The sequence below is a fragment of the Pempheris klunzingeri genome, chromosome 6 (assembly GCF_042242105.1).
Source record: "Pempheris klunzingeri isolate RE-2024b chromosome 6, fPemKlu1.hap1, whole genome shotgun sequence".
Taxonomy (NCBI): domain Eukaryota; kingdom Metazoa; phylum Chordata; class Actinopteri; order Acropomatiformes; family Pempheridae; genus Pempheris; species Pempheris klunzingeri.
The window spans coordinates 9,831,652-9,859,157 of record NC_092017.1 but is presented as its reverse complement, the minus strand read 5'-3'; the positions used below and the strand labels follow the sequence as shown (position 1 = coordinate 9,859,157).

General features: G+C 41.7%; 1 protein-coding gene across 1 annotated transcript in view; it reads left to right on the top strand.

Annotated features, from left to right (window-relative positions):
• Window positions 1-8,895, top strand: part of ncanb (neurocan b) — a 94,912-nt gene extending 86,017 nt beyond the window's left edge. Inside the window, exons 14-15 of the mRNA XM_070832165.1 lie at window positions 7,160-7,342; window positions 8,759-8,895. Coding sequence (XP_070688266.1) covers window positions 7,160-7,342; window positions 8,759-8,895 — 320 coding nt within the window. The remainder of the gene's footprint in view (window positions 1-7,159; window positions 7,343-8,758) is intronic.
• Window positions 8,896-27,506: the final 18,611 nt, after the last annotated feature.

Sequence of the window (27,506 nt, the reverse complement as noted above, 5' to 3'; positions counted from 1 at the left end):
AGAAAGTGCTTTCTGCTATATGTCCAGGAAACTCAGCAAAATGAGGCGAACGAACATATTTGGTTGGTTAAGTTCCCGTATATCTTGCTATCTGTGCATGATGTCCCCCGTTGCAGCTGGCCCTTCTTGTGAGTTTTGAGTTAGGCCACCACATGCTCCTCTGAGAGCCTATTAGAGCTTATTTTTGCCACACATTTGCATACAGGTCAGACCCATGACCAATGGCAAGGAGACAGATGCTTTAACGGCTGGGTGGAGACTAACAGGCTGGTTTACGGAGATACTGGGACGCCAGGAGAAGCCACTGGTGGCTGAAATCCCCAAACTTTCCCTGGAGCTTTCAATAGGACCGGCTTTCTGTTTTAGCTGTAGATGTGGGCCTATATTTTTCACACCGCTAAAACTTAAGTGAAAGATAAAAATACTTAACTCTTACTTCTACTCACAAATACAATAGATATAACAATGCATTTATCTAGATATAGATATAGATATGACTATTCACAAATGGTAAATATATTTTATTCATTCACATCACTGAGAAAATGTAAGGATTTATTTAGAATGAAGGGCAGATGTGGGGTGAATCTTTGTGTCTGATTGGTTCGAGCTGCTCTCAAAGGTTATTCCTGCACTTCATTGTAAGTAGATCATCACTCTTCATAACTGAATATTGGATGACTTTTAATATAAAAGCCTTAAAGGTCTTAATGCTCATTATGTTAATTTAAGCCAGTTGTTTGAGCTTTAACAGATGGTTTGTCGTCAGAAACCACAAGCGTATAGAACACACGTCTACTGTAAAGCCTCCAGGCCACAAGTGTATCTCCTGAAATACCCAGATGTATTCTGGTATGAAAGGAAAGGTATTTCCCTCATCAGCAAGGTGTTGCACCATCTCTAATTCACACTGTCACAAGTCCCCAGCATCCAGCCCACCTCTGACCTTAATCAGTCAGTTACAATCACAAGCATCTTTTCATCTCCCCATCTCTTCCCCGTCAGCCTCTTTTTCACTCTGGGTAACCTCATGTAATGTCTTGTCTTATCAGCGGAGTTTGTCAGCTCCATGCTGAGTATTCCCTACCTGGTTTCCAATGCTCGCAGCTCATGTGATCGGTTTGTCTGCTCATCAGCAGCCCCTAGGCCTGATTAGGCGATAACAGCGCCACGTGAGCACGTATCAGTTACCTTAGTCAGTCACCCAGGGGCCAGTTGGGGTGCCGTGTCATTCAGATAGTGATGATTTTTTTCATGCAACTTAAAAGAGGCGAGACTGTCATCTGAAGAGCCAATGGTCAGATTTCTCATCGCACAGATTATTCTCTCAATCCACTTATACAAGCCTCCAATCATTAATCACACACATATTGTCCCTTGTTAAATCTGCTGATTTTTGAAAAATTGCCATAGACTTCACCTTGAGCTATCTACTCAGCTAAATATCTGCACAAAGTTGAAAAAAATATAGACCTGTCCAGCTGATGCACTGTGTCGCCATTGTGGTTTCATCTCATTACAACAGAACACAGACTTTTCCCAACAAGATAATTTGATTGCTTGGTCACCGAGGCATAAAAACAGATATATATTAGATAGATTTAATGGAAAACAGTAGCACAGATCAATTTATACGTTCACATTTGGATTTTGGTGAAGAGAGAGTCACATGAGAAGGACCTCAGCCACAACAGGACATGTAAGTATCAGAGAATTATTCCATTATTTTGATGGGTTATTATGTACAGAGGCATGAAATCTAATTTTGCATGACATGCTCGGCGCGCTCTCAGAGTGCTTTGGGAAATGATAGGCTGTTGTCAGTGCCCTGAGCAGTTGATGTGTCCATTGGTGTGTAATGTAATCATTGCTGGATACACGTCGTAGAGTAAAACTGTCATGCTGAAATGTATTTTGAAAGTAAGAGAAAAAACTTGTTTTATGTCTTTGAGTAAGGGGAGAATGGGGTTGGTTGTCACAGTGTATATTACACAACCAGCCCCAATAATGTTATATTCAGAATGATTTGCTATGAAACTATGGTTTTGATAAAAGTGTAAATTCCTTCATTTTACTTCTCATTACAGAGAATAATAATGATTCACGTCCGTGGCCTAAACAACAAATACACTGGATATTATAGAGATGGTGATTCTGGTTTGGTGTCTGTAGCTTAAAAAATTTTTTAAAGGTGCAAATGTTTTGTAACTAACTACAGGGACAACTGACCCCATACACTCACAATGTGTAACAGCTACTTTGATAACTTGCTGTTAAAATGAATTATAAGAATGAAAGAGATGCCAATTTCAGCCGAAGTCCATAAGCTTCCTACTAATGTAGGAATGACTATTGTAAGATGTGTTGATGATGAGCAGTTCTTATGAGAGTAAAAAAGTGTGACAACAAACCCCAGACTCCTTCCCACCCAGCTAGCTTGCACTTTGCGTGTGTTTCAGCTAGTGTACTGCACAATCCCCTCAGACAATTGATATTTTTGTTCCGAAGGGACTGAGAGGGAAAGACAGGTTCATCTGAGCATGAGGAAGCCACAGAGGAGGGAGGGTCTCTGTGTGATGCCCTCCCTGTGCAGAGCTCAAATTCATACTTCCTGTATCATAATAATCCTTCCATTTGTGTTTAGTGCTGGAGATGAATATGTCCAGTCACAGACTAAAAGGAAAGGAAGAAGAACCTCAATCTTGTCATTCTGTAGACATTGCTTCTACAGATAGTTACATCCTCCTCAGGGAGGTGCGCGCAGTCCATGACTCCCCCAGACCTCTAAGGAGCTGCTCTCTCACTTCAATGACGGTGCCCAGCGAGATTTTTATTTAGTCACTGTGGGAAATATGTTTATTTTCTACCTATCAGCGCCTTCTAAGCTCATTAATTTACGTTAGTTACATGGCAGGAGTAGTGATTTGTCAGCACTGTGAGGTTTTTTATGCAGAGGTTCTGGATGGGCAGATGAACCGTTTTGCCAGCCCTATTGTGTAGTTTCTTCTACAGCTACAATTTTTTTTTTCAGGGGATTTTGACCCTGTTTCTAGTCTTCAAGCTGAGTTAAACATCTCCTAGCTCCAGCTCCATACTTAACGGGGGCATGAAAGTACTATCAATCGTCTTCTAAAATAAATAAGTGTTTCCCAAAATGTTGAACTATTCCTTTTATAAGGAAGTCAAGTGTGTCAGTTTAAGAGCCCTAATATAATGTGCATGTTGGCTCAGTGGCATGGCTTACTGACACACTTAATTGCAACAGAGCCATCGTTAACGCTATTGTTGGCAGCGGGGCTCTACTTGCCGTGACAGTTTAAATCGTTTTGCTCTGATGCAAATAAAATCTGAATAAATCCGACTGTGCACCTAACTTTTGTCTCTCTCCCTTTAGTCAGTGCCTCATGCCTGCTACACAGTGGGGTATACAGTACTGCAAATCAAAAAGACATTTTCTCTCAGGTGGTCTTGGCTGTCAGTGGTACCTCTGCAAACATTTAGACAAACAACTGCTGCAATTTGCTATTTAATAAATATGACTGACTGTGTCCAGGTCTTCTGTTTCCATGTAAGACTCACTCCCAGTAGCTTCTCGGTGAGAATGAACCATGAACACACTTTCATGTCTCTCTGATTCACTCTAACAGGATTGGCAATAGGTGTGCGGATGCTTTGAGGCCACGATGGAGTGCGGAGAGGAACCAGCATCTAACTGTCTGTAGCTCTCCCCGTGCCCCTGATTCACACTGACTACCCCCTGCCACACAGACACAGGCACACAGTGACAGAAAATACCACTAGAAACGTGCTGTTTTCAAGTATACATCTAAAGCACACATACTGTACGTAACCTGCATGCAGGAGTAACCTCCTCTTAGCTTCTAGTCTTGGCGAGAGAAAAATGTCTGTCTCTTTAGCCGCTCAGTGCTCCGCTGTGGTCACCAGCTTCTTGCGAACTTTGTTGGCTCGGCCGGTTAGTGCCGAGCAGGAAGCTACAGTGTGTCGCTCTTTTTTCACTGAAAACAACCGTCTGCTGTGTCTTGAAACATCGCTGATGAGAGTTAACCTCAGCAGTTAAGTTACAGGCCGTAAAACTGAAACAACAAAAGATGCTAAGATACTGAGTAGAGCTGAGAGAAGACACAAGGAGCGACACCCTTCACATTAAATATATTAATTTCATACATTATTGATGTAAAATATTGATTAGTTCAGTTTTAACTATAGCCACCATCTTGACAGTAATGTGTACAGCCTGTACACAGAAAACAACCCATAGCAGGAGAGAGTAAACATTATTAGAGACATAGGATCTATAAGATAATCTCATCATCTAAGTCTGACAAAGTGTGTGTGATCTGCTATCAGACACACAGAGATGCCAGTAGTGGCTAAATCTTTTAGTCTTAGATAATCAGCGGTCTCTCAGAAATCCACACTTGTATTTTAACAATATAAGTCGATGCTTAAAAGATTGAGAAGCAGCTTTGTAGTACTTTGAAGTACATTTTTTCTGAAAAACCTAGTTCCTCTCTCGGTAGCAGCCCTTTCCATCCTTCAGGCTTTTTTTTCTACAAAAGACCTTTTCTGACTAAAAGTATCGATAAAATCACAGTTCCATTTGCTTTTTCTGAGATTAGTGACATTTTCTTTTATCCCCACTTCTATACTTTCTGACTTTGCTTGCTCCTGCTGTGAGAAATCATTCAAGTGTACATAGGTGAGGGCTAATGGAAAACTACCTTTTAGCCCTCCATTTGTGTTGAGTCAGTCATTGTGAGGAGGGAAGTGCTTATTGCCCCTTCCTTCCACAACACATTAAACTGTAAATGTGGCATTAAACCTTTCATCAGAGTTAATGACATTGCTTTCCCTTATTAAGAATTTAAGAGGTATTAGGACATGGACAAGGGAATTACGAGGGATTGTGAACATTTTGTGATTGCTGATTAAATCCTCTCCTCTCATGACCACTTTTAGCACTGGACTGTGTAAATCACTTTCAAGGGTGCAATCACTGGTAGATTCTGGTGTTTGCAAAATACTTGGGGTACCTTTGATAGGGGCAACATGGACGTTTTTTCCGCCTCAATAAATTTTCACAACCCGTAGCCCTTGAGACCATTAGCCAGCTCTTATTATTTCCTCTGTCGAGTTGTGTAGAGGTCAGGACTGGTAGCTCCACTGGCATCAGTTGGGTAAGCTAATAGCACTGTGTATAGGGCGATCAGATCCCCAGAAACCAAAAGTAGGACAAAGAGAATGTTTTTTACCAATGCTGAGAGGTAGTCTAACATTTTGACAAAGTATCTTGTGCTCGTAGTGCATTAATTAACATTAATGTTGTTAAGATACAATAATAATGATGATGATAGGAAAATACATTCCAACATGTATTACATTCATTAAATAACTTTATAAGAGGGCCAAGTTTCAGTTCAGTTTTTTTTTTAATTTGTGTTGAGGTTATAGAGATAATTTTTCTAGGATCGAGCAGCCTGTCAGTGAGAAAGCAGCAATTAGCACCTTGATCTTGTCTTTGTTTCCTGTTGATGGCAGAAGTGCAGAAGTGCAGTGCTGAGGCTGCTGTTTTCAAACGCACACTTCCGTAACGCTTCAGTATCTCTGACAGCTACAGTGCAGTTGTTGATGGCAGCCTTCCCTGATTTCTCCACAGCCATTGGACAAAAGTCAGATTTAGGAAAGCATCTGTCTTGCAGTGGTCTAACTTTTGAAGACTAGAGCCAACCAAAGTGCAGGACATCGTCTCAATATGTGGTACAATGGATGTTTGTCTGTGATGATCACTGTCGATACTTGTCATAGCTTGATGAACCACTTCACTGCAGGAGCCTTTACAAACACATGCAGTTTAAAACAGTTTAGATTGTACAAAGATAGAGCGGTGACTCTACCCAGTAAAAAACAGGTAATTATACTACTTAGGTAAATTATACTAGAGCGCATACTAAGCTTGAGGGTGGACACTCCTGGGGGGGCTATAGAGCCATTGCTTGACCAGGAGGAAAAATGTGGATCACAGCAGACATGTGACGGATGTAACTCTTCACTTGATTGAATTGCTGCACTGCATCGGTATAAAATTGGTAGAACAGAGCCATTGTTAACAGTATAAGCCCCACCTGCGCCTTTACCGCCAGTATGAGATGGACAGACTTCCAACAAGGAATAAAAGAATAGAGGTGGATGCTCATCAAAGAAACACATCAATCAGATCCACAATATAAAGATATACCTTATTTTGCATCCAGCTCCCCTGGGAATGTGGCAGCAGCCTCCCCTGCCTTTTGTGTGACAGCTCCAGCTGTTTTTCATTGCACAACAGAAAATTTTGTGAAAAGAAAAAAAAGCAGTTTGTGTTCTCTCCAGTGTTTCCTCTATCAAAGTCAACTCGGCTCCTTTTGTTCCCGACATAGTTGTAGCTTATTTCTCAGTTGAAATATCCTCAGCAGTGCACTGAACTAGTGAGAGAGCTTCTTCCACCTCTGACCATCTGATAATGGGCTCTCTGCAGTGTAATGACTAATAACTGCTTTATTGTCCACCCAGCTAATTTTCAAGTCAAAGATTATCATGGGTGAAATGGCAATTCAAGGTGATGACTAGAAACTCAAAACTTGTCTACGGTTTTGGTGCACATTATGCTGCAAGGCAGGAGGTGCTTCAGCGGCAGGACTGGGACATCTAGGGACCAGAATTACTAGAAATTCACCTGCTGCCTCCACCGGGGAGAGTGGCAGCCCCTGACAGGAGATTTAAATCTGTGAAGTTGTTTGAGTGTCTCCCTGAGGCTTGTCCATCCTGTCAGTCTCTGACCAGAGTGTCAGTCCTCTCTCCATCTAAGCCTGTGTAAACATTTCTGATTCTGCCTCGACTCTTTAAGCGTCTAAAACGCTGTTTTAATTTGACAGCCGCCCACTCACTCACACACTTGGACAGACACGCTGTCCCGCAAACACTAAATCCACATTTTGATGTGCTGTGAGTGTTTTTGGAGCTGTGTGTGCCCTAAAATCAGACATCAGGATACACACTGATGTGAAAACCATACTGTATGTACTTCTCCCCCAGGAGGATGTGAAAGTCAACAGAAGTGGTTCATATTCTGTCTGGTCTGTCTCTTTCCCTGCCCCTACAGTGCTTTGTGGAGCCCCGCCCACCGTGGATAACGCCTTCTTGATTGGTCGGAAGCGTTCCCACTATGACATCCACTCTGTGGTGCGCTACCAGTGCGCCGACGGCTTCCTGCAGCGCCATGTGCCCACCGCTAAGTGTCGCGCCAACGGCAAGTGGGACCGGCCAAAAATCATCTGCATAAAATGTGAGTTTTGCACAACAGGATGTTCACAGAGCGAGGTGGCGGACAACAAGACTTTAAGCAGTATTTCCATTTGTTAGGTCATTTCCACATTTACATTTTCTTATTTTTAGTATGCACATCACCATAGGTCCATAAGACGAACCTCCTCCATGAACTGCCCCGGGGAGCTGCTGTCACCATGCGCGTTCAGGCTTGCCATCCCGGCTCTCATTATTAATAATTGCAAGCAAAAAGATTACTGTGGTTGCAGACTGAATTAAATCCCCTGAGCTTACTTAGAAGTGGTAGGGTCTCCTTTGAAGTGCTTTATGCTTGAGGTGGGATTTATTTATTTTTTTTCTAGACTTTTTAAAACCAGATGACCGTTCATTAAATATAAAAGGATGTTTGCTAAAATAACTAAAAATGTTCAACCAAAGTGAAATATGACTTTTATACTCCACTTCAAACAAGAGCCTGTGTGCATAAATAATAAAACACTTGCGAGTGCGGCAAATGTTCTCATATCTGACCACAGAGGTTTTCAGATGGAGTGAAATGATGACATTGCAGTGTCACTGCGGTCTCTCATTCATGGTTGAAACACATATTTTAGAGCAGTTTAGTGTCTGAAACCTGTGATAACAATCGATTATGCCACTCTCATACACCTTATCTCCTTCGAGCCTTAAAATAAACATTATTTTTCCTAAAATGATTTTAAAGAACTCACTCACAGTGACAGAATAGACAGAATAAATGTCATAACTTTTCAGCCTAATTTTTTTTGCTCCTTCAGAGAGGAGATATAAAGGGTAGATATGTATAAATATTCAACAAACTGCATTTGTATTTCATTTCACTCAGCTCACAATGTGACAGTAATGATGAAATACTGAAATAACGTGGCCGCTGTTGAAAGTGATAAGAATTATTTCTCTAACAACTCTCTATCTTTGAACATAGAGTTGTTTTTATGGCCCAGAGTTATAGTGTCGTTATCATTCATTGCAGGCGACATTTCTTTGTTGGCAAAGCCAGAAAAGGACAGAGCAACCTAATTTGGCAGTACACCCCAGGAACAAGCTTATACTGAGGCTGTGAGTGGGTGGCTAGCTCAGTGTGCTCTTGCTAAAGGCAAGATGAAACAGATTCCTTCAGTGTAGAAACAGTTGAACCCTCTACAGAGAACATGTGGTTTTGACCTTCCTGCGTTTTGATCCCTTTTTCCTCGCCTCTTACCTGGTTTCACCTCCCTCCGACTATCCGTCTGAATGCCTCTGATGCTTGTCAGTGATTCATCTCCCTCGTACATGAGTCTCCACTCTTTCCCCTCCTCTTATTCCATCTCTTCACTTTAATAATTCGTCTGCCCTTTCTTTTATTTCACCATCTCTCTCTCTCTCTCTCTTTCCTCTGCTCCGTTTGCTCCACCAGCCCGACGAGCCCACCGTTACCGGCGCCACCACCACAAGGGCAGGAGGGAGCGCAGAAAGCACAAGAGGCACGGCCACAGAGAGGGGGGGCACCACGGAGGAGAGCCGGGCCAGGGCCACAACCACGGCCACTTCTGAACCAAAAAAAAAAAACCAACCCTTTTCCTTTTCTCCTCTGCCGCCAACAGCAGTCTGCCTGTCTCCCTGTCGTCCTTTCCTCTCGCCCCATTTCCCCACTTCACAGCCTTTCAGCCCGAAACTGTCTGCCCAGGCCCCCTCCCCCCACACCGCACTGCCCTGCCCTGCCCTTAGCTCCACGCCTGGCTCTCTGAGTCAGCCTGTATCATAGTCAACTCTGAGGCCTGCCAAAGTGCTGCCAGGCATCACCGGGACAATAACAAAACCCCTTTGTACTCTTTTTACTTTCTTTTCTCTGTTTTACTTTCTTGTATAACTTGTCTGTCTCTCACCGACCCTCTAACTCGACCCAGTTACTCTCCCTCCGAGCTCAACGATGACCTGAAACATGGGCTACGCTGACCTGTTTTTGAAAAAAAAAAAAAAAGAAAATCGTACCTTTGAGATCCACTCCGAACATTCTTCGGAGAGAAGTGGTTTAGTACAAACTATAAATAGGCACGACTTCATTGAAAATGCCGTATCAAAAACAGACGAGTCAAGGAAGACGTCCATGTTGTTGACTTGAGCCGTTTGTCTGTTGAACACGCATTGTTTTTTATTCAAATACTCAGTGTTTATTTCTTGACTCTGCTGCTTTTGGTTTGCTCTTTGTAAGACATCGTCCTTGACTTAAAGCAAGTTATTCTGAAACAGATTTAATAGATTTACTTTGAATCAGAGGCGGTTGTAATTTCATTATTTGATTGTTAGCGATGTATCTTCTTGTCAGTGTGAGACAGTTACTTTAGATCAGATGAACCCCCAGAGGAAAATGGAAAACACATCACATCGCAATGCAGTTTCATCACATCACATCACATCACAGCACACATCAGTCACTTTTCAGAAATGTTGAACAATCTCAAGCAGCTCTTGCTGTGTCAGACTTCCACCCCTGTCACTGTCAAGGGTTAATCTGAACCTTTCATGTCTGTTTGTCTCAACTCAGCTCAGCAATCCCTCATTCGCTTTGCCTTTTCTGATGATGTGTGTTGCTGTAAGAGTGTGTGCTCTGAATTAATGAAAGGGATGCAGCAGTGCGAATTTCCTCTCACTCATCTGTTTCTCCTTTATTTTGGAGTTTAACGCCTTTGGTCTGATGAGGAGAAATTACGCTGTCAGCCAGGCGTGAGAGATGCAGATACAGAGAGATATATGGAGCAGGTTATCAGTCTAGATCCAGTGCCCCCCCCACCCCCCACCCCACCCCTTATATGCCACAGCAAGCACAAGATATGACACATACATGCACACAGTTTGGGTATACATGCAAAAAAACAGATATGTCATTAAAAAGTGCAAAATTTTACATTCAGCCTTTCAAAAAAATTGCAACCAAATTGATTCTGCAAGTGCAGTGAGTTAATTCTGTGCCTTTCTTAGTGCATTTTGAGTTCATTGTGAGTTTGCTGTGTTCAAATTGGTTGTTTTACTGACAAGTTAAATTTTTATAAAGCAAGCTTCAAACTTGGGAAGTAATTTCAAGCCAACGGTCGAATATTTTTTACTTTACTAAAAACTGTAAAATTTTAAGTCTTAAACCTGCATGAATGGATTTTTGGCTACTTTGTACTCTACAACATTAACTTGTTATCGCCTTATGAAGATGTTATGGCTAATGTGTTAGCATACATTTGCCTATTTACACATCATCAGCATTAGCATTCTTTCAGAGTTGTGTGTCATGTGTCAAATACCCAGTAAATTTATTTCCAATAGTCACTCATGTTTTAGCCCTGCTTTTGTCAAGTCTGAGTTAAATATTTGGCTTTTAAGCTGCTAAACGCTCCACCAGGTAGTTGTTAAAAGTCGTCCATGTTCTGTTTGGTGCAGAGCAGGCAGCACATATTCAGTTTGTCACAATATTTTAATTCATTTTTTGTTTTTTTGGCTTAAAACAAATTGTTTGTTGTAGCTAGAAACAACGCCGATGAGAGCAGTGAGATTGAATTAAAATATTACAGCAAGGGGCCTTAAAACCTAAACAATTAGATGAAAGCGTCTAAAACTGCTTGATTAAAAATGATTAGCGCAGCTTTTAACATGACATTAAATGACTTGCTAAGATGTGGATTTTTTGGCAGGGCTTTGCCGATTTTAATTCAGCCATGAAAACTAGCAGCAACTAATGTTGTTGGATCACGAATCAAAGCTGTGCACACTGGGTATGAGGATGAATATAAGGCAGCAGAGACAGAGATGTTAAGCTTTCTCTCATCTCAGTGTGTGTGTTTTTGTAGGCTGCGTTTATGTGTGTGTGTGTGCGTGTGTGTTTATGATTGAGGGTGTTGACAGTGGCTGAAGTCCCAGCGGATGATGATAGAGAGGGTCAGCAGAGATTAAGGCTTCCCATTTCTGGGGCAGACTGAGCCTCACTGCGCTCACAGCTGTTCACACCTGCTCTCACTCCTGCCGCGTGTCCTGTTTTAAAGAGGGGATTGAGACGGATAGAGCAAGCGCTTTGCTCTCTTTTCCTTCTCTTTTACTGTTGGGTTAAATTGGTGTTTTTTTAAAGCCAGCACTTGAGGTTGGAGCTTCTGGGATTTATGTCCCAAACACTGACTCCAGCATTTTTATCCTTTATACGTTTCCCCATCTTGTTCTGCTTTTTCCTCCACCACCTCTCACTTTAGTGCTTTTCATTTATCTTCCTCACCGGGCAATCTTTTCACAGTCACTCTCTTTTTACAAGGCAAAAGTAGTGGAGAATAAGCACACCTAAATTCAGTTCAATCAGCTCTTTACTGGTGAAAGAGAGCATTTTCGCTTTCAGCAGCCTTTAACATATCTTATAACAAAAAAAAAAAACACCAAAGCAGGATCAGGGTTTATGAAGTCACATGAGGGAAGAAAATCCATCCTGCACATTGATTCCTCTACCCTTGTTTGTCTCTCCTCACCTTGGAAATGACAACACACAGAGAATAGGAGTGAACCTACACCCCTGTATCAGTTTAATTAATCTACAGCATGCCTAATTAACAAGTTGAATTAACTGCACAACCACGGAGCTGTGATGACGGGGGAAGGGTTAGGTTGACGGACAGCCAGTGGAAGGCTTAGGGTGACGGGCGGAGGCCCAAAGAACTGTCACAGCCGTCAAACCCCTGTCGTTTCTTAGATGTCAGGCTGCAGCGGGCCTCTTTTTTTGTTCTATCTGTCCATGAAAATGGATTACGCACCGGTGGATGAACGTAAAAGGCAGACAGAAGTCCCCTCTCACGGTAATTCAAATCAGAGTTGATGCCCACAGACAGTGTAATTACAGCTGTGGAAAGGTTCAACTGTGTGACAGGAGCAGAAAACTTTTTTAAAACTTTTGTGAAGAAGTGAGGAAGCGAATTAGGGCTGGAACACAGAGAACAATGAGAAGAGTTTGGACAAAATTGAATGAAGACTACCAGTAAGTTCAATTACATAACTAATGAATCGGTCCATGTTGAGCTTAGCAAAAAATCATCCAGTGAACTGATGTTTCATCTGCTGTTCTGTCATGTCACTTTTTCTCCGCTTCTGCAGGGATTATTGGGCCTGCCACAAGATTTATGCTAATCTGCTATCCTTAATGAGTCGAACTGAATGGATTTTCTGCCAATAATGTTCGGTTCAGTTTGTTAAGTTTCAGACCTTTGCGCAGAACCAGGCCAAATTCTGATAAACACAGCAGAAGATATCTGGCCCCTGGGCTATGTGTGGGCTATTGTATGTTGTCTCTATAAGGGGACAGCTTGCTTTCGGCTCTGAGACCGCTACGTTTGTGCTCTTTGTGCTTTTTTGAATGTGCCAAGCTTCCTTCACAGCATCTCTCGGACACTCTCACGATAACATTTTTAGCATTGAATTCATGCAAGAACATACATTCTTCTTCACACATCCTCTCTTCAAACACACTGACCCCGGCTCTGAGAAGTATCTCTCTTGGCTTTTGACTCCTTCGCATCTCCTCTGCTCACACCCCTCTCCTATCCTCCCCTTAATTCTTTCCAGTGGAAGCCCTGAGGCCAGACAGATAGGCAGAGATGAAGCCCTGTAATTGTGAGACTTAATTATGAAGATGAGTGACTTAACAGAGGTTGCTGCCAGCTGTCTCTTGGCTCAGCAGCTAGCATCACGCCTGAGGGGTGCAGCCGGCAAACCGCTGAACGTCTTCACAGCCAGCAGGCCTCTTCTAGGTCTCAGCCGCCTATTCTAAATGTGACCGGGTCATTCCCCGTACTCTCGGCTGAGGCCTGGACAGAGATGAGATTAATGGGCACTCTGGCTAAATGGTAATGGCAGGAGCACAACTTGGTTGAATCTGTTGTGTATGTTGCGAGGTGTGAGGTGTGCCTGGTTGAGTCAGTGTGACAGAGCTGATACAAACAAGTCAGAGAGAATTGACTTTGGGTGAACTTGTTTCTCAAAGGCGACAGCAGGTGTTTTCAGCAGCATTCAGAAAAAAATTCTTCTCACACACTAAAAAAATCAGAACACATCCAGGCACAACTAATCAAAATTGTCAAGGTGAGACAAACTGAAAGAGGGTTATTATTAACACTCACCTAATATCCAAGCATGAAATTAAATATAATAGAATAACAAAAGAAGCACATTAGACCTTCTCAAAGATAAAAACAAGTACCTTCAAGGCATATTAAAGCCACACAAGTTCTAGTTATTCCGAGCTAAAGGTAGCGTTACATTCATGACGGCTGTTATGCTTGTGTTCATATGATTGTGGCATTTAACAGAGTTGTTTATTTGTTAGACAGAAAATCTCAGAGAGGTTTGAGATTGTGTACGTCGGCGACGGTGGTCGGTCTTCTCATCACTGTCGTGGACTCGTCCTCCAGCAGTAACGTCAGTCGGAGGACAGCCTGAAGGGATCGATTGGATACTTGCAAAATCTATCTTCTCATGCTAGTTTCTCCAACGTTGCAGACTCTGCCTTTAATCCATTCCTTACATCGTGTGACCCAACCCTCTAAACCCTTGAAATGTCGACAGTGACTCATATTACAGCCCCACGCACAGCTTCAACATGTGACGAAAGCCCAAGTGTGATAGGCCTGCTGAACTTAGTTTGTATTGGAGAGATTTGATTGGACAATCACTTTTTGAAAGGAGGAAACAGTCAAATGAGTTTGTTTTAACACCTTAACCTGCCTGTCCTATGATTTTTGTCAAGGTCTACCATGGGGGAAACAGTATGAAAGAAACTGGGAAATCTGTTTCCAACACGCACTGTAACAACGACTTTAAACTTGGTGCATTTAAACGCAGCACTTATCAGCAGTGGCAGCGTGACAAGAGCGGCCGAGGCTGTTGTCCTCCAGCACGCAGTGTTCAAACACAGACAGACTATTGATTTCGTGATTAGGCTGTCTGTCTTGGGTTCCTATTAAGTCTGTCGATGTGGCATTGACGGGACAATAGCGTCGACAGACCAATGGATGTTTTCCAAATGACAGGAAAGCAGACAGTCATAGCTCACTGCGCTCCTCTGTGTCTCTGTGAGCAAGCGGGTTGTGTGCTCTCCCATGTAATTGGTTCAACTTAGATGCTGTTTCTGCATAATTTGCATCATTATCTTTTCTTATTCTGATCTCCATCTCATCAGACTTTTTAGAACTTTTTTTTTTTCCCCCTCCTGTGGACTGCTGCATCACTTCTACATGGCTCACTGTCTGATGAACAAGTACACCCCTAGTGGTATTAGTACGGCACTACGTCTCTGTCTGAAATTGAGTTGAGACAATTCATCAGTGTCAAGAAAACGGCTTTATTCTGCTGGGATGGATGGGAAGATGTTTCAGTGAGTGGACAAGAAATGAAAGAGACAAGTGCAGAGCAGAAACCGATGACAAACACTCCTTCTCCTCTGTCATGTAAATACTCTGAGGTATTTCTTTTCCTTTTTTTTAAATCCATTTAAACTCTGGGTGTGTTTGTTGCTTAGCCTCTCTGGACCATATTCATACAGCCTCAGTGGATCCAAAATCCATCTCCCTCTTTCAATCTCTCACTTCTACTCACACGCGCTGCTGTTTTTAAACTGCTGTACCCAAAAAACAAGAGACGCTGCGGTCAACTCGCACGCTCACACTCTGCAGGAGAGCCAGAGGCGGAGTGATTATTTACCATACAGACAAATATCACATCTTTGGCTCCGTTCCTTGTATAGCAATTCAGTTTGCAGTTTTCATTTCAACTGTGAACACAGACACAATATAACTGCAACTGAGCCCGTCTACAGCTGTGTGAATGTGGTCCACAAGTATTTATCCATATTTATTGATGTGTGTTCTTATGACTTCCAGTCCTGTCATTGTATTATATTCTTTACAAGACAAATGATCATTAAAGGAAACCCTTGTTTGGATCTGTTATCTGGCTTTGTTGGAGTGGTCATTTGTGTCAGATTCAATGAGTTACATTAGAGCCAGTATGTGATTAAGTGCTCCTTTAAAGAATACTGATGGCACACGCTTTTGTTTGTAGAAAAGTGAGGCACTGGTCGGGGTAGAGACAATGCTGATTGCCACAGTGACGCTTTCGCCAAAAGTTAGAACTTCTAAATTATAACTTTATATGTATTGTACTTTTATTAACATAGCTACAAAGACATGACAGACGGTGGTTAAATTACACAGTAAAAAGTACAATTAGCTAAAGGAGGGGCGCCCCAGTAGCTCACCTGATACGAATACCACAAGGTTTGACATTTTGGGAGATAATGTTTCCTCACTGATATAAGAAGATTGACACTACCCCACTTTCTTTAATCAAACTTAGATAGATTTGTGCAGAATGATTGCATCGAGTTTGTTCCTTGAAAATCTTGAAAATCCAACACAAACTGCTTGTTTTCTCTCCACCATTCAGATGTGTCCTCTCTTGCTATCATCATGTTCCTCTGTATTGTGCATGAGAGAGTTTTGCTCCAAGCAGCTTTAGTTGAAGGACAATCTGAACCTCTCTGACCTTCATGTGCCTAGGAGATGCATATCCAAATCTATTCGGATTAGGTAAAGTAGTTTCTCTACAGATACAAGATATACACAAATACAATTTCTCTCTTCGCTCTTTTTTTTTGTTATATTTCAAATCTGCTGCATAGACTTTAAGCACAGAGCAGGTCACCAAGGGCAAATCCCCCAGCGGCACGAGTGAAAAAGAGTGGGAGGAAGAGAAGGAGAGGAAGGAGGAGACAGAAAAATGAGGGGGATCAAAGGTAAGGAGGAGGGCGGAAAGGGGAGGGAGATTGAAAGATTCTGTTTTGGCAGCAAACGGTTTGTGAATACGCCTACTGTTGTACTGTCTAATCCCAGAGACCTTCAGCTCACCTGAACTTCCTCTGATGAGCTGAATATGAGAGTCCTCTCTTATCATGATAGATGGTTTCATTGCCTTCACAGCACTGTCTCCTGTAAAAACACAACCTCCCCCCCCCCTCTCTCTCTCTCTCTCTCTCTGCCTGCCTGCCTTCGTGCCTCGCTCTCTCCTTCCTCTCATCTCCTTTGTTATGTGATTCATTTCATTATTATTCCGAAACACCGGAAGAAGCCACACTGCCGGGTTCTGTTTTCCGTCAACTATCAATCACACCGAATATAGCATCTCTTTTACATCCTCTTCCTCTGTTCTGGCTGGCTGAATGATGTTTTTCGCTCAGCTCGGTGAGTTGCAAGGACAGTGCTCATTAAGGCTGCTTACCGGAGTTACTCTCTTCACCGCTGAAGATGACCTTCAGTTTGCCTCTGTTGGCGTGCTGCAATGACAGACTTGTTACAGTCACTTGGAGCGACACTCCAAACAACCACTGATATCATATCATGAGCCCTAAAATTTTGGGTGTCTGAGAAAACCAGCGTGCACTTGTGCATTCAGACTGGAGTGTCCATGAAGCTTACATAAGCATCTTTCTTCCAAAACTTTCTCATAATAGCCAATGAAAAGGATTAAAAACTTGATATTTGTACTCGAGACTTGTCCCGAGCGTTGTATTACAACTTGGTTTTGAGATGAGCAGATAAATTAGAGGCATGAAAAGACTGCTCATCATAACCTTGTTCCTGGGTCGATATCAGGCTCATCTGGCAGGCATGGCGAATCGATGGGGATCTCTGGTATTATCCTGCATTATCTCCTAATGACGCTGCCAAAGTTCAAGAAGATTATGAAAAGCAACAAGGGGTTTAGCATCATCTTAGGCCTGACAGTCTCTTATTCAACCTCCAAGCTGCTCTGGCTGTTTTTCTTCCAGAATGACTGTCTGTCTTTATCTCTCACACAAACATAAGAGGCCCGCAGGCAAAAACACACTTGTTTTTCTCTGTCTGCACACATTTACATGCAAACCAAACCGCTTATCCTAATCAAAAAAAGATTAATATGCATCTTAACCTTAGCTTATCTTCATCATCTTTATTGCATCCAGGTTGTTGAATAACTTCACCCATGAATCTGCATTCACGCCTGTCCTAATGACGGCTGCAGATGGCAGCGCCTCGGCTCACTAACGGCTTCTTTTACAGTCGTGTGTGTGTGTGTGTGTGTGTGTGTGTGTGTGTGTGTGTGTGCGTGCATGAGTCAGACCTGAGGAGCAAAGCCAGCAAAAACATCAGCCCGAGCCAGGTCTTTCATACACTGTCGCCCCCACATTCTGCTCTGCCAGCTGTGTGTACACTGTGCACTGTTTTGTTACCACCACCCCGACTGACGATCTGGAAATCTACTTTCATTAAGCTGTTTTTAGCACATCCCTCAACAGTGGTGTAAAGTGACTGAGGACATTCACTCCAGTCCTGTCAATTTTGAGGAATTTGTGCTTTGCATATGTATTTCCATTTTATGCAACTTAATACTTTTATTCCGCCGCATTTTAGAGTTAATAGTTGTACTTTTCCTTCCATTACATTTATTTGACAGCTACTAGCACTATCAGGAGTTGCTTTGCAGAATGAGATTTTAGATTTTTAAAAAAAACATTTGATCAGCCTGTAGAATATAATGATTTGTTATAGACTCAACACTTGATGCAACAAGTACGAAGACCACATGGATTTATGAGATGATGAACTTTTACGACACAAACCTTATTGGTGCCGTGGTTAAAACATTTATCAAGAACACAACTTCTTAGATATAACCAGTGGTGGAAGAAGTATTTCTTTACCTGAGTTAAGTTTCTTTACTCAAGTAAAAGTATAGATGCAGTAATGTAGACATATACTCTCTATAGTCTTTAAAGTACAGATGTTAACAGAGAAGCATACATACATAATTTCACTGCTGTAGTTTTGACTGTTTTATTTAGAGTTTAGTCCAATGTTTCCCAACCTGGGGGTCAGGCCCTTCCAAAGGGTCACAAGATAAATATGAGGAGTCATGAGATGATACAATACCAATACACAATTTATGTGTTTTTCTGTGAAATATTGGACACTTTTAATTTTTTGGACCTCAAGCAGATATTTAAATGACACCATCTTCAAGCCATCTGCTTGTTTTGAGAAGAAGTCACCAAAAGGTTTGGCAACTACTGATTTGATTTCTAACATATTTCTATATTTTATAAGATTAGCAAATGCATATTTTATGTAAAATCTTAATCTGCAATAGCTTGTCAGTACATCGTTCAGATAAATGTATTGGAGTAACAGTTTCCCTCTAAAATGTGGTAAAGTAGAATAAATTGGCATAAAATAGAAGGACCTCAAAATTGTACTTAAGAGCAGCACTTGAGTAAATGTACTTAATTACGCTCCATCGCTGAATGTCATATTATGCTAAAAAAAAGAACTTTGTCTTTAAGGTCCCCCATATCAAACACAAGTTTTTTTTGTAAGCTTTCATTTGGGTGAACTCATCAGAAATTAAGACATTTTACATAATGTAGCAATAAAACATGAAGTGGATGCATGTTTCTGTAACTGGTGTTAATGTTCACTCTGACTGTAGCTGTATTATAGTATCTGAATTAGCTGCAATTAGCTCCACCTCAACCAGCTACAACAGTAACATGCTGCTTACATGTTAATGCGACTGTAGTGATACAATACTGTAACAGAGCCAATTTGCATTGTGAGTACTTTTACTTTTGATACCTAATGTACATTTTGCTGATGATACTTATGTACTAAATTGTGAATACAGGGCCGTGCACTGTGGTAATGATATTACATTACATTTGTGGTAATGATAGCACTTCTTCCACCGCAGTCTCTTCACAACTGGATTTTCACTGTTCAGGAGCAGAATGGCGAGAAAAGCTATTTCTTTTTGCACTTACATTTTCAGAACTTGTCAAACTACCAACTGTTTTCTGGACATTGAGGTTATCTGTAAAGCACAATGGGGTAGGTAATGAGCTTATGACATATTAAATGGGAAGGTTGTATGATGTAGCTACTAAACAGGCAGCGTTATCGTATCTGCACAACAACTCTGAAAAATCTCTGATTCAGATTTTACAATCTGAAGAAGTTAAAGGTCTTTAAAGGTCTTTAAGCCGGCTTCCTCGGGGAAGTCACTCGAAGTTTCTTAAGAGATGAAAGTGCACACAGGCCATGTGAATTGTGGGACTGGGTTTTGTGACTGAGATGAGATAAGGTTCAGCTGTTTGTGTACTCCTGGAGCCTCTCAATTCCTACTCTCCCCTGCAGGACCACAATAGCTCACTGACCAGCCAATTTCGGCATGCCAGTCCAGGGCCAGATATTCTTGAGTCTTCCTGCATTCCCCAGCAGTCAACATTCCTGATGTTTTTCTGCCCCTACCCCTCTTTTCTGTCCTCTTATCTTTCTGCCTTCATTTTATTCCCTCAAACCTCTTTCTCCCACATATCTCTCTTCCACACATCTCATTCTCTCTGTTGCTTTCCCTGCCTGCCTTTCACTCCGTCCTTTCCCTGTGACTTTGTGTTTCTGCTAGAGTGGGCTCCTTTCCTTCATCTCCTCCAAGCAGACGTGCGCGCGCACATACACACACACACACACACACACACACACACACACACACATGCACACAGAACCTCATTCTCACACAAATGGTTTGAACTGTTTCATTAACCTCCCACCATTCTCTTTCGACCAAATCTGGGATCGTTGAAAGAGCCCGGCGCGTAAAACAGTGTGACTCTCGCTCTTTGTGTATGAGTGTGACGGCTCACTACCAAAGAGGAGAGCTAATGGAAAGTTGGAGGCTGGACTGTGGTAAAACTAAAGCCCACTTTTCTTCAGAGGCATCTATAGATGACAGGGGCAAACTCTTTGATGGTTAACACTTTGAATTAACGCAACACTGCTGCCTGTTTAATATGCCCCGCACTCTGGGGGAAACCTCTCACTATTTGGCCAATTACCCATCTCCACAATCCAACTGCCTTCAATGCACAAAATGTATCAGCAGCAGCAGCATGGTCCAGCTGAATTACACACAGAATGCATGAGGCATTAAGGGAGATCATTTAGAGAGATGGGGTAATTTCAGAAGCTATTTCCCATGGGCTAATGTGGATATGGTGTCTGTTTGTGTGTTCACTCATAACACTGATACAAAGTAAAACTTCATTCCAGGCGCTGCATTGCCCCCATCATAGGCTGTAACCTATACAGTCAACACATGAATCATGTGTTAGAGGAAGGATTTCAATTGTTTCTAATGAACTATGAATCAATAAAATATTTTCAAAGAGATTAAACTAAATATAATTTATATATCGTATTGCTCTTGGCAGTAGGGCTGTTACTTTCACTTAAATGTGCTTGTGGCTTAATGTATGTTGGAAAAACAAGACAACAACTGAAAATTCACATTTCAGAACACATAAATGCATCAGAAGACAGGATCTCGCTTCTCCCATAGCAAAGCATTTCTGGAACACCCTATGTGTGTTTTATGTTTTCAATGCATAGAAAAAGTGAACCACCATGAATGAAAAGGCAGTGTGACGAATCCTCCCACTCCTGCTTTTTGTGCTATGCTCTCTTTTGTAGATCCTGGGAGCTGGGCTGGTAGGTGGAGCTGGGAGGCTTCTCAGTCTACCTGCCTAACTGGGCGGTGGCCTCCAGAAAGGCATAAAGCCCTCCCCTTCTGGGAGTCTCGCTCTCTCTCCTGGGCCCACAGCATACCTACCTTTTTCCTTTGTTTGGTTTGTTGCACCATCCAACATGCACCACACCACACCCTCACCATCCACACATACAGTTGTGGTCAAAAGTTTACATACATTTGTAAAGAACATAATGTCATGGCTCTCTTGAGTTTCCAGTTATTTCTACAACTCTGATTTTTCTCTGATAGAGTGATTGGAACAGATACTTCTTTGTCACAAAAAACATTCATGAAGTTTGGTTCTTTTATGACTTTATTATGGGTCAACTGAAAATGTGACCAAATCTGCTGGGTCAAAAATATACATACAGCAACATGAATTAGCAATTTTGGTGACTTAGAAAGTTGTGTCAATGAAATGAGCTTCATAGTGTGGCCTCTTAACTTTTTGTGAGTGATTATGAGTGACTACAGCTGGTGACTTCTCTGAGGCCATTTAAATAGGGCTCATTGGATACAAACGCCCACAAACGCTACAATGGGAAAGTCAAAGGAGCTCAGCACGGATCTGAAAAAGCGAATCATTGACTTGAACAAGTCAGGAAAGTCACTTGGAGCCATTTCAAAGCAGCTGCAGGTCCCAAGAGCAACAGTGCAAACAATTGTTTGTAAGTATAAAGTGCATGGCACTGTTTTGTCACTGCCACGATCAGGAAGAAAATGCAAGCTATCACCTGCTGCTGAGAGAAAATTGGTCAGGAGGGTGAAGAGTCAATTGAGAACCACCAAAAAGCAGATCTGCCAAGAATTAGAAGCTGCTGGAACAAAGGTGTCAGTGTCCACAGTCAAGCATGTTTTGCATCGCCATGGACTGAGAGGCTGCCGTGCAAGGAGGAAGCCCTTGCTCCAAAAGCGGCACCTTAAGGCTCGACTGAAGTTTGCTGCTGATCACATGGGCAAAGATAAGACCTTCTGGAGGAAAGTTCTGTGGTCAGACGAAACAAAAATCGAGCTGTTTGGCCACAATGCCCAGCAATATGTTTGCAGGAGAAAAGGTGAGGCCTTTAACCCCAAGAACACTATGCCTACCGTCAAGCATGGTGGTGGTAGTATTATGCTGTGGGGCTGTTTTGCTGCCAATGGAACTGGTGCTTTACAGAGAGTAAATGGGATAATGAAGAAGAAGAAGGATTACCTTCAAATTCTTCAAGATAACCTAAAATCATCAGCCCGAAGGTTGGGTCTTGGGCGCACTTGGGTGTTCCAACAGGACAATGACCCCAGACACATATCAAAAGTGGTAATGGAATGGCTAAATCAGGCTAGAATTAAGGTTTTAGAATGGCCTTCCCAAAGTCCTGACTTAAACCCCATTGAGAACATGTGGACAATGCTGAAGAAACAAGTCCATGTCAGAAAGCCAACAAATTTAACTGAACTGCACCAATTCTGTCAAGAGGATCAAAGATTCAACCAGAAGCTTGTGGATGGCTACCAAAAGCGCCTAATTGAAGTGAAAATGGCCAAGGGACATGTAACCAAATATTAGCATTGCTGTATGTATATTTTTGACCCAGCAGATTTGGTCACTTTTTCTGTTAACCCATAATAAAGTCATAAAAGAACCAAACTTCATGAATGTTTTTTGTGACAATGAAGTATCTGTTCCAATCACTCTATCAGAGAAAAATCTGAGTTGTAGAAATAACTGGAAACTCAAGAGAGCCATGACATTATGTTCTTTACAAGTGTATGTAAACTTTTGACCACAACTGTATATAAGGTGCTTTCCAGTCCATCACTTCTGTTTCCCAGAGATGAAGGCCTGAGCGAGTTGATATAAAAAGAGTGAAGTCACCTTATGTAGTTACTGTGGCTCAAGGCCCACCAGCAGCATCCCAATCCATTTTTTTCAAATCGCATCAAAGTTTTCTCTTTACTCCCACAGATTTTACTCATTAATGACTTAAGGCTGGTAAATATCAGACAAGTTGAGTCAGATGTGCTCATCACCTTCTTCTGCCCGGTAAACTTAAAAATATATGAGTTGGTATATTGCAGAGTTGGACTTGCGGACTCAAGGATGGGTATCCTCCAAAAAAAATCAATTTTCATGACATTAAAGACCCTGCACATCCTCACAGGTGTTTTCACGTAGATTAGACCACTGACAAGGTTAAGGTTGGGTGGAGTTACGCTGGACTAACTAGTAAGTAGTCCTCTCTGGGTCCAAAATCATCGAACACTATATTTACCTTCCGCAATTAAATAAGTAAATAAACAACAGAATATTTATAATTCATATTGTCAGCTACACTGTTGCCCTTAAAGTTGGAATAAAATGTTTTTTACCTCTTCTCATGAAATGATTGTGACAATGTGATTTATTCTTGATAAATAAAGTGTTTATCTTCTCAACTTTACTGATCAAACTCTTCCAAACATATCACAGTGAAACTTAAACCACAATTAACCTTTGCAAACGGTGTATTCAGGCTTCAACAAAATTGGGGGTATTGAACAATTATTCCAACTTTATGGGCAACAGTGTATTAATCCTGTTTCATTCTATTTTTTTGGGTGTATTCTTTTGTGAATTACCACCTCTCCTCTCTGCATTTATCTCCAGCCTGTTCCGAGGCCCTGACCTCTGTCACAAGCTGATAAATGAGGGCCAAGTGAAAGCCAGCACCATCCAATCCCTGTGTATTTATTGCGTGGCAGAACAGTGTTGATATAGGGTCATCTAATTTCATTTCATGCTCAGAAGAAAAGGCAATGAGGAGACCTGATGAAATGAAGACAGCTCTGTCATCTTCTGAGCAATCTAGTTTAAAGGGTTCAATCACTTTTTCTGCGATGCTTCCATCTTTGCACCATCCTTCCACGCATCTGTCTTTTCTCTCTGTCTTTACGTCAAACGTTTCTCTTGTCACTGAATAAAGGGAGTGTGAAGAAGCTTTAATCAAAGGCAGCACCTCTCTAATGTTCTGCCTCATGAGGATTTTATACTGCCTGGCCTGTTGAGCTCGCCATCTGTGGAATGTGCAGCTTCTCTGAGTGCCCAGTATGTAGCTACTGGTGTTACTCTTGTTAAAAAACGCTCACTGCATACAGATCTGTCATTTCCGTCTGTTTGTCAAAGCGTTGGCAGTCAAAATCTGATGTAGTGGCTGCTATTTACGATGACCTCGCTCTTACATAGATGGAGCTTGCTGCTAAATACCATGCAAAATGAATTTCAAATTGGTTGCAATCACAATCCTGAGATCATAAAAAACATTTAAATTACTTCAGTGCAGACATGTGGAATATATACTAGTCCATAAATTATAAATGTCATAGTGCATCAAGCAGGACTTTGCCTTTTAATCCAGGGCTGTGACTCAGTAGCACTCACTAATGGGGCCGGTGAGAGTACTCAGTGAATCATTAAAATCATCAGCTTTGATAATCGAGGTCATTTCAGGGCCTCTTTTCCCTTTGAAAAATCACAGAGCTGTCAATATTCAGCAAATGGACAAGATTTTTTTTTTTTACAGCTCAAGCTCAAGTCATTCACAGAAATTATTTCATGATGTTGGACTTGCAGTGAACTTGACTTAAATTTCATGCTGCCAGTTGCTATGACGATGACATGGTTAGTTCTGCTGTGTTGGCGTAATACCAACACGTTCCCACTCAGAGCCAGGTTCACCACTCAGCAGTTTCTCTCACTGGTACACAGCAGAGCCGCCAATACTCCAGAAGGAAACATTCATCATTTATCAACTGTGATTCTTTCTCACACAGTGGATTTATAACTATTAATGACTGTTAACACAGAGGTAAACTGTCACGAGGCTCACTGGGCTTCATAGGGCTCAGTTGCCAAAATTACAGTCTGTGTGCTCTACGTGCACTTTTTCACTGCACTGTAGGATGCACTGTGGTTCAGCAAGTAAAACTGACTGTCCATTAAACTCAGTAGGGGTCAGTGGGTCGATCCCTGATCTGTAACAAAGCCCTGAGCCTCCAATTGCTGTGATGCACTAATGGTTTTTGGACTCTGTGTTTTTGTTCTCTGATTTCCTGTGTTCACCCGTGTCTGTTTATTTCCTGCTGTACTTCATGATTATTGAGCCTGTTTAGTATTTATCTCTTGATTTTGAGAAGTCTGGGTTTATGGTGTGGCTGCTTTGTTATCTCTGTTTTGCATGGCTTATTCCATATGATTTGTACCTCCAATATGTCTTGTATGAGTCTGTCCTTGTGCTGTTGCCTACCACACCTTTGTTGACTCCGCTGTTAGCCAGTCATTGTGCTTCCCTTCATATATCAGTACATGCCCAGCTGTGTTTTGTTCTTGTGTGTTGTTCTCTCTCTGTGTGTGTGTGTGTGTGTGTGTGTGTGTGTGTGTGTGTGTGTGTGTAATATACCTGTGTGTTACTCATTGTTCATTTTCATTTAATGGTCAATGTATCCTGGTGTTTTCAGGTGTTGTTTTTTTGTGCCGTGTCTTTTGTCCTATTGTTTCGATGTCCCCAGTTCCATTTTGCCTTCATCAACCCATAATCTAAGTCTGATAAATAATTCATTGTTTTGTTCAGTTCCCGTTTCTATCCTGTTTGTGTCTGCATTCGGGTTTTGAGTTTGATCTGACTGTGGCGAATCTCATATAAATCTAACATAAGCATACTCTGCTCCTGGAGAAGATCTTTGCACAGCAGCAGTAAGATCAACTGTTTCCTGCAGACCAGCTCAGTTAACACCCCTGATTCTTGGTCTTGGTTCTTGTAGCTGTCTTTAGGTCCTGTACTGAAGCAACCCCTGGTTCCTGAGCTGCAACCACAATTTCCAGAGCCTGTGCTGCTGCAGTACCAGAAACCAGAGTCCATTGTGGAACCAGAACCTCAACCTCTCGTAAAACCTCTTGAGGGGATCTGTCACTGCATCTGAAATCACTGGGTGCCTGGTTCTTGGATTCCTGTTTGGCTGCTTTCTCCGTTTACCATTTACTGTTCTTGTCTTGGTCCTGGGGTCTGTGACTGGTATCTTTTTTCATTCTGGCTGTCCCACCCGCAGGTTCCGCCTTTCGGGTCTCTTGACTTCTCAGCTTCTGTCCTTCTTGCAGGCCTTCAAAGTTATCCTGCCTTTGCCGCAGGCCTCTAGTGTGGCTCTACCCTTTGGTGCTGCCTCCTGGTCACGTTTCACTGAAACTTTAGTGGGAGTTCACATGACTATGAAGACTTTGACAAAGATGAACTGATGAACTGAGCTCGGACTTATTTAAAACATATGAAAGTTCTCTTTGTAGGTGTTTTTTTTGTTTATTCACATGATGTGTTTGCTGTCTCAGACAGTTTAAATCCCCCCGTGGTTTGGTTTGCTGTTAGCAATTTGATGCTAGTTGGTCAATGTTAGCTGGGGGAGAAAAGTCAGTAAACAGAGGCAGAAATTGTTAAATTGAGCATAAACACAGTTTAATCAGCAAAAGCATCGCAGAAACCAGACTGCTGAAGAACCACCTGTATGACAAGGAGGCATGTGCAGCCCGATTCCGCACAGCCAACAGGTAACAGTGCCAGTTACATCCACTGGTCATTGACGTAGCGTCCACAGCTTCCTGCCTGGAGCCATAATCACCCCTCTAATGGGAATCTTTTGACTAAGAATATAATCTTAATAATAATAATAATAATAATCTTAATATATATAATCATAAGGATGCTTTGTAAATGAATGTAAAAGATGTTCAGATACAAGAGGGGACTGCATTACTCCATTTAGGAAAAGTGCCTTAAGTCAGTCAGCTATTTGTGTCACAGCTCCACATGTGTGGGACAATAGACACATCAGAGAACTGGACACATACTGGTCATTCTTTTCTTAATGACCATCCTTGCATGCTCTATAGATTGTGGATGTCTTACCTGTGCAGATCTCAGTGTGTCGGTGTGCTTCATTAGCTACTGTGTGCCTTCTTCAATGTTGTCCCATCATATTTTACTGTATCATTAGCGTCAACATTTTCTAATGGAATATGCCAATTTGATCAATGTTCTATTACAAGTTGCTGCATGCACCCTGTTTTAGTGATTGTGTTGTATCTTTTCCTTTATCTTTTTCTTTTATCTTTTTTGTTTTGCCCTTTTATTTTTAGGGAGTCTATATTAACATCTGGCCAGGGTCTACAGATGAAAACTTGCCTTTTGGCTAATTCTGGCATATTTAAAGCAATGTTCATTAATATGCACTGTCCAATGTAAATTAACAAATGTATGTGTAGTTTACAGAGGTTATTCAATTCTTCACATAATAAAACATAAATCTACATTTTGGTATTTATAAATATCAGTACTGATACACAGATATATCTTTAGCATATTATGATTTTATAGAGACACAATTCATAGTTTATCCTCATTGTTGATAAAACTGGTATCTCACATTCAATATTGCATCCTGGTACAGCTCCCTCTCCACTAACCACAAAACAAAACTCTCCTGTATTGTTAATCAGGCCAGCAAAATCATTGGTTCACCACAAACTC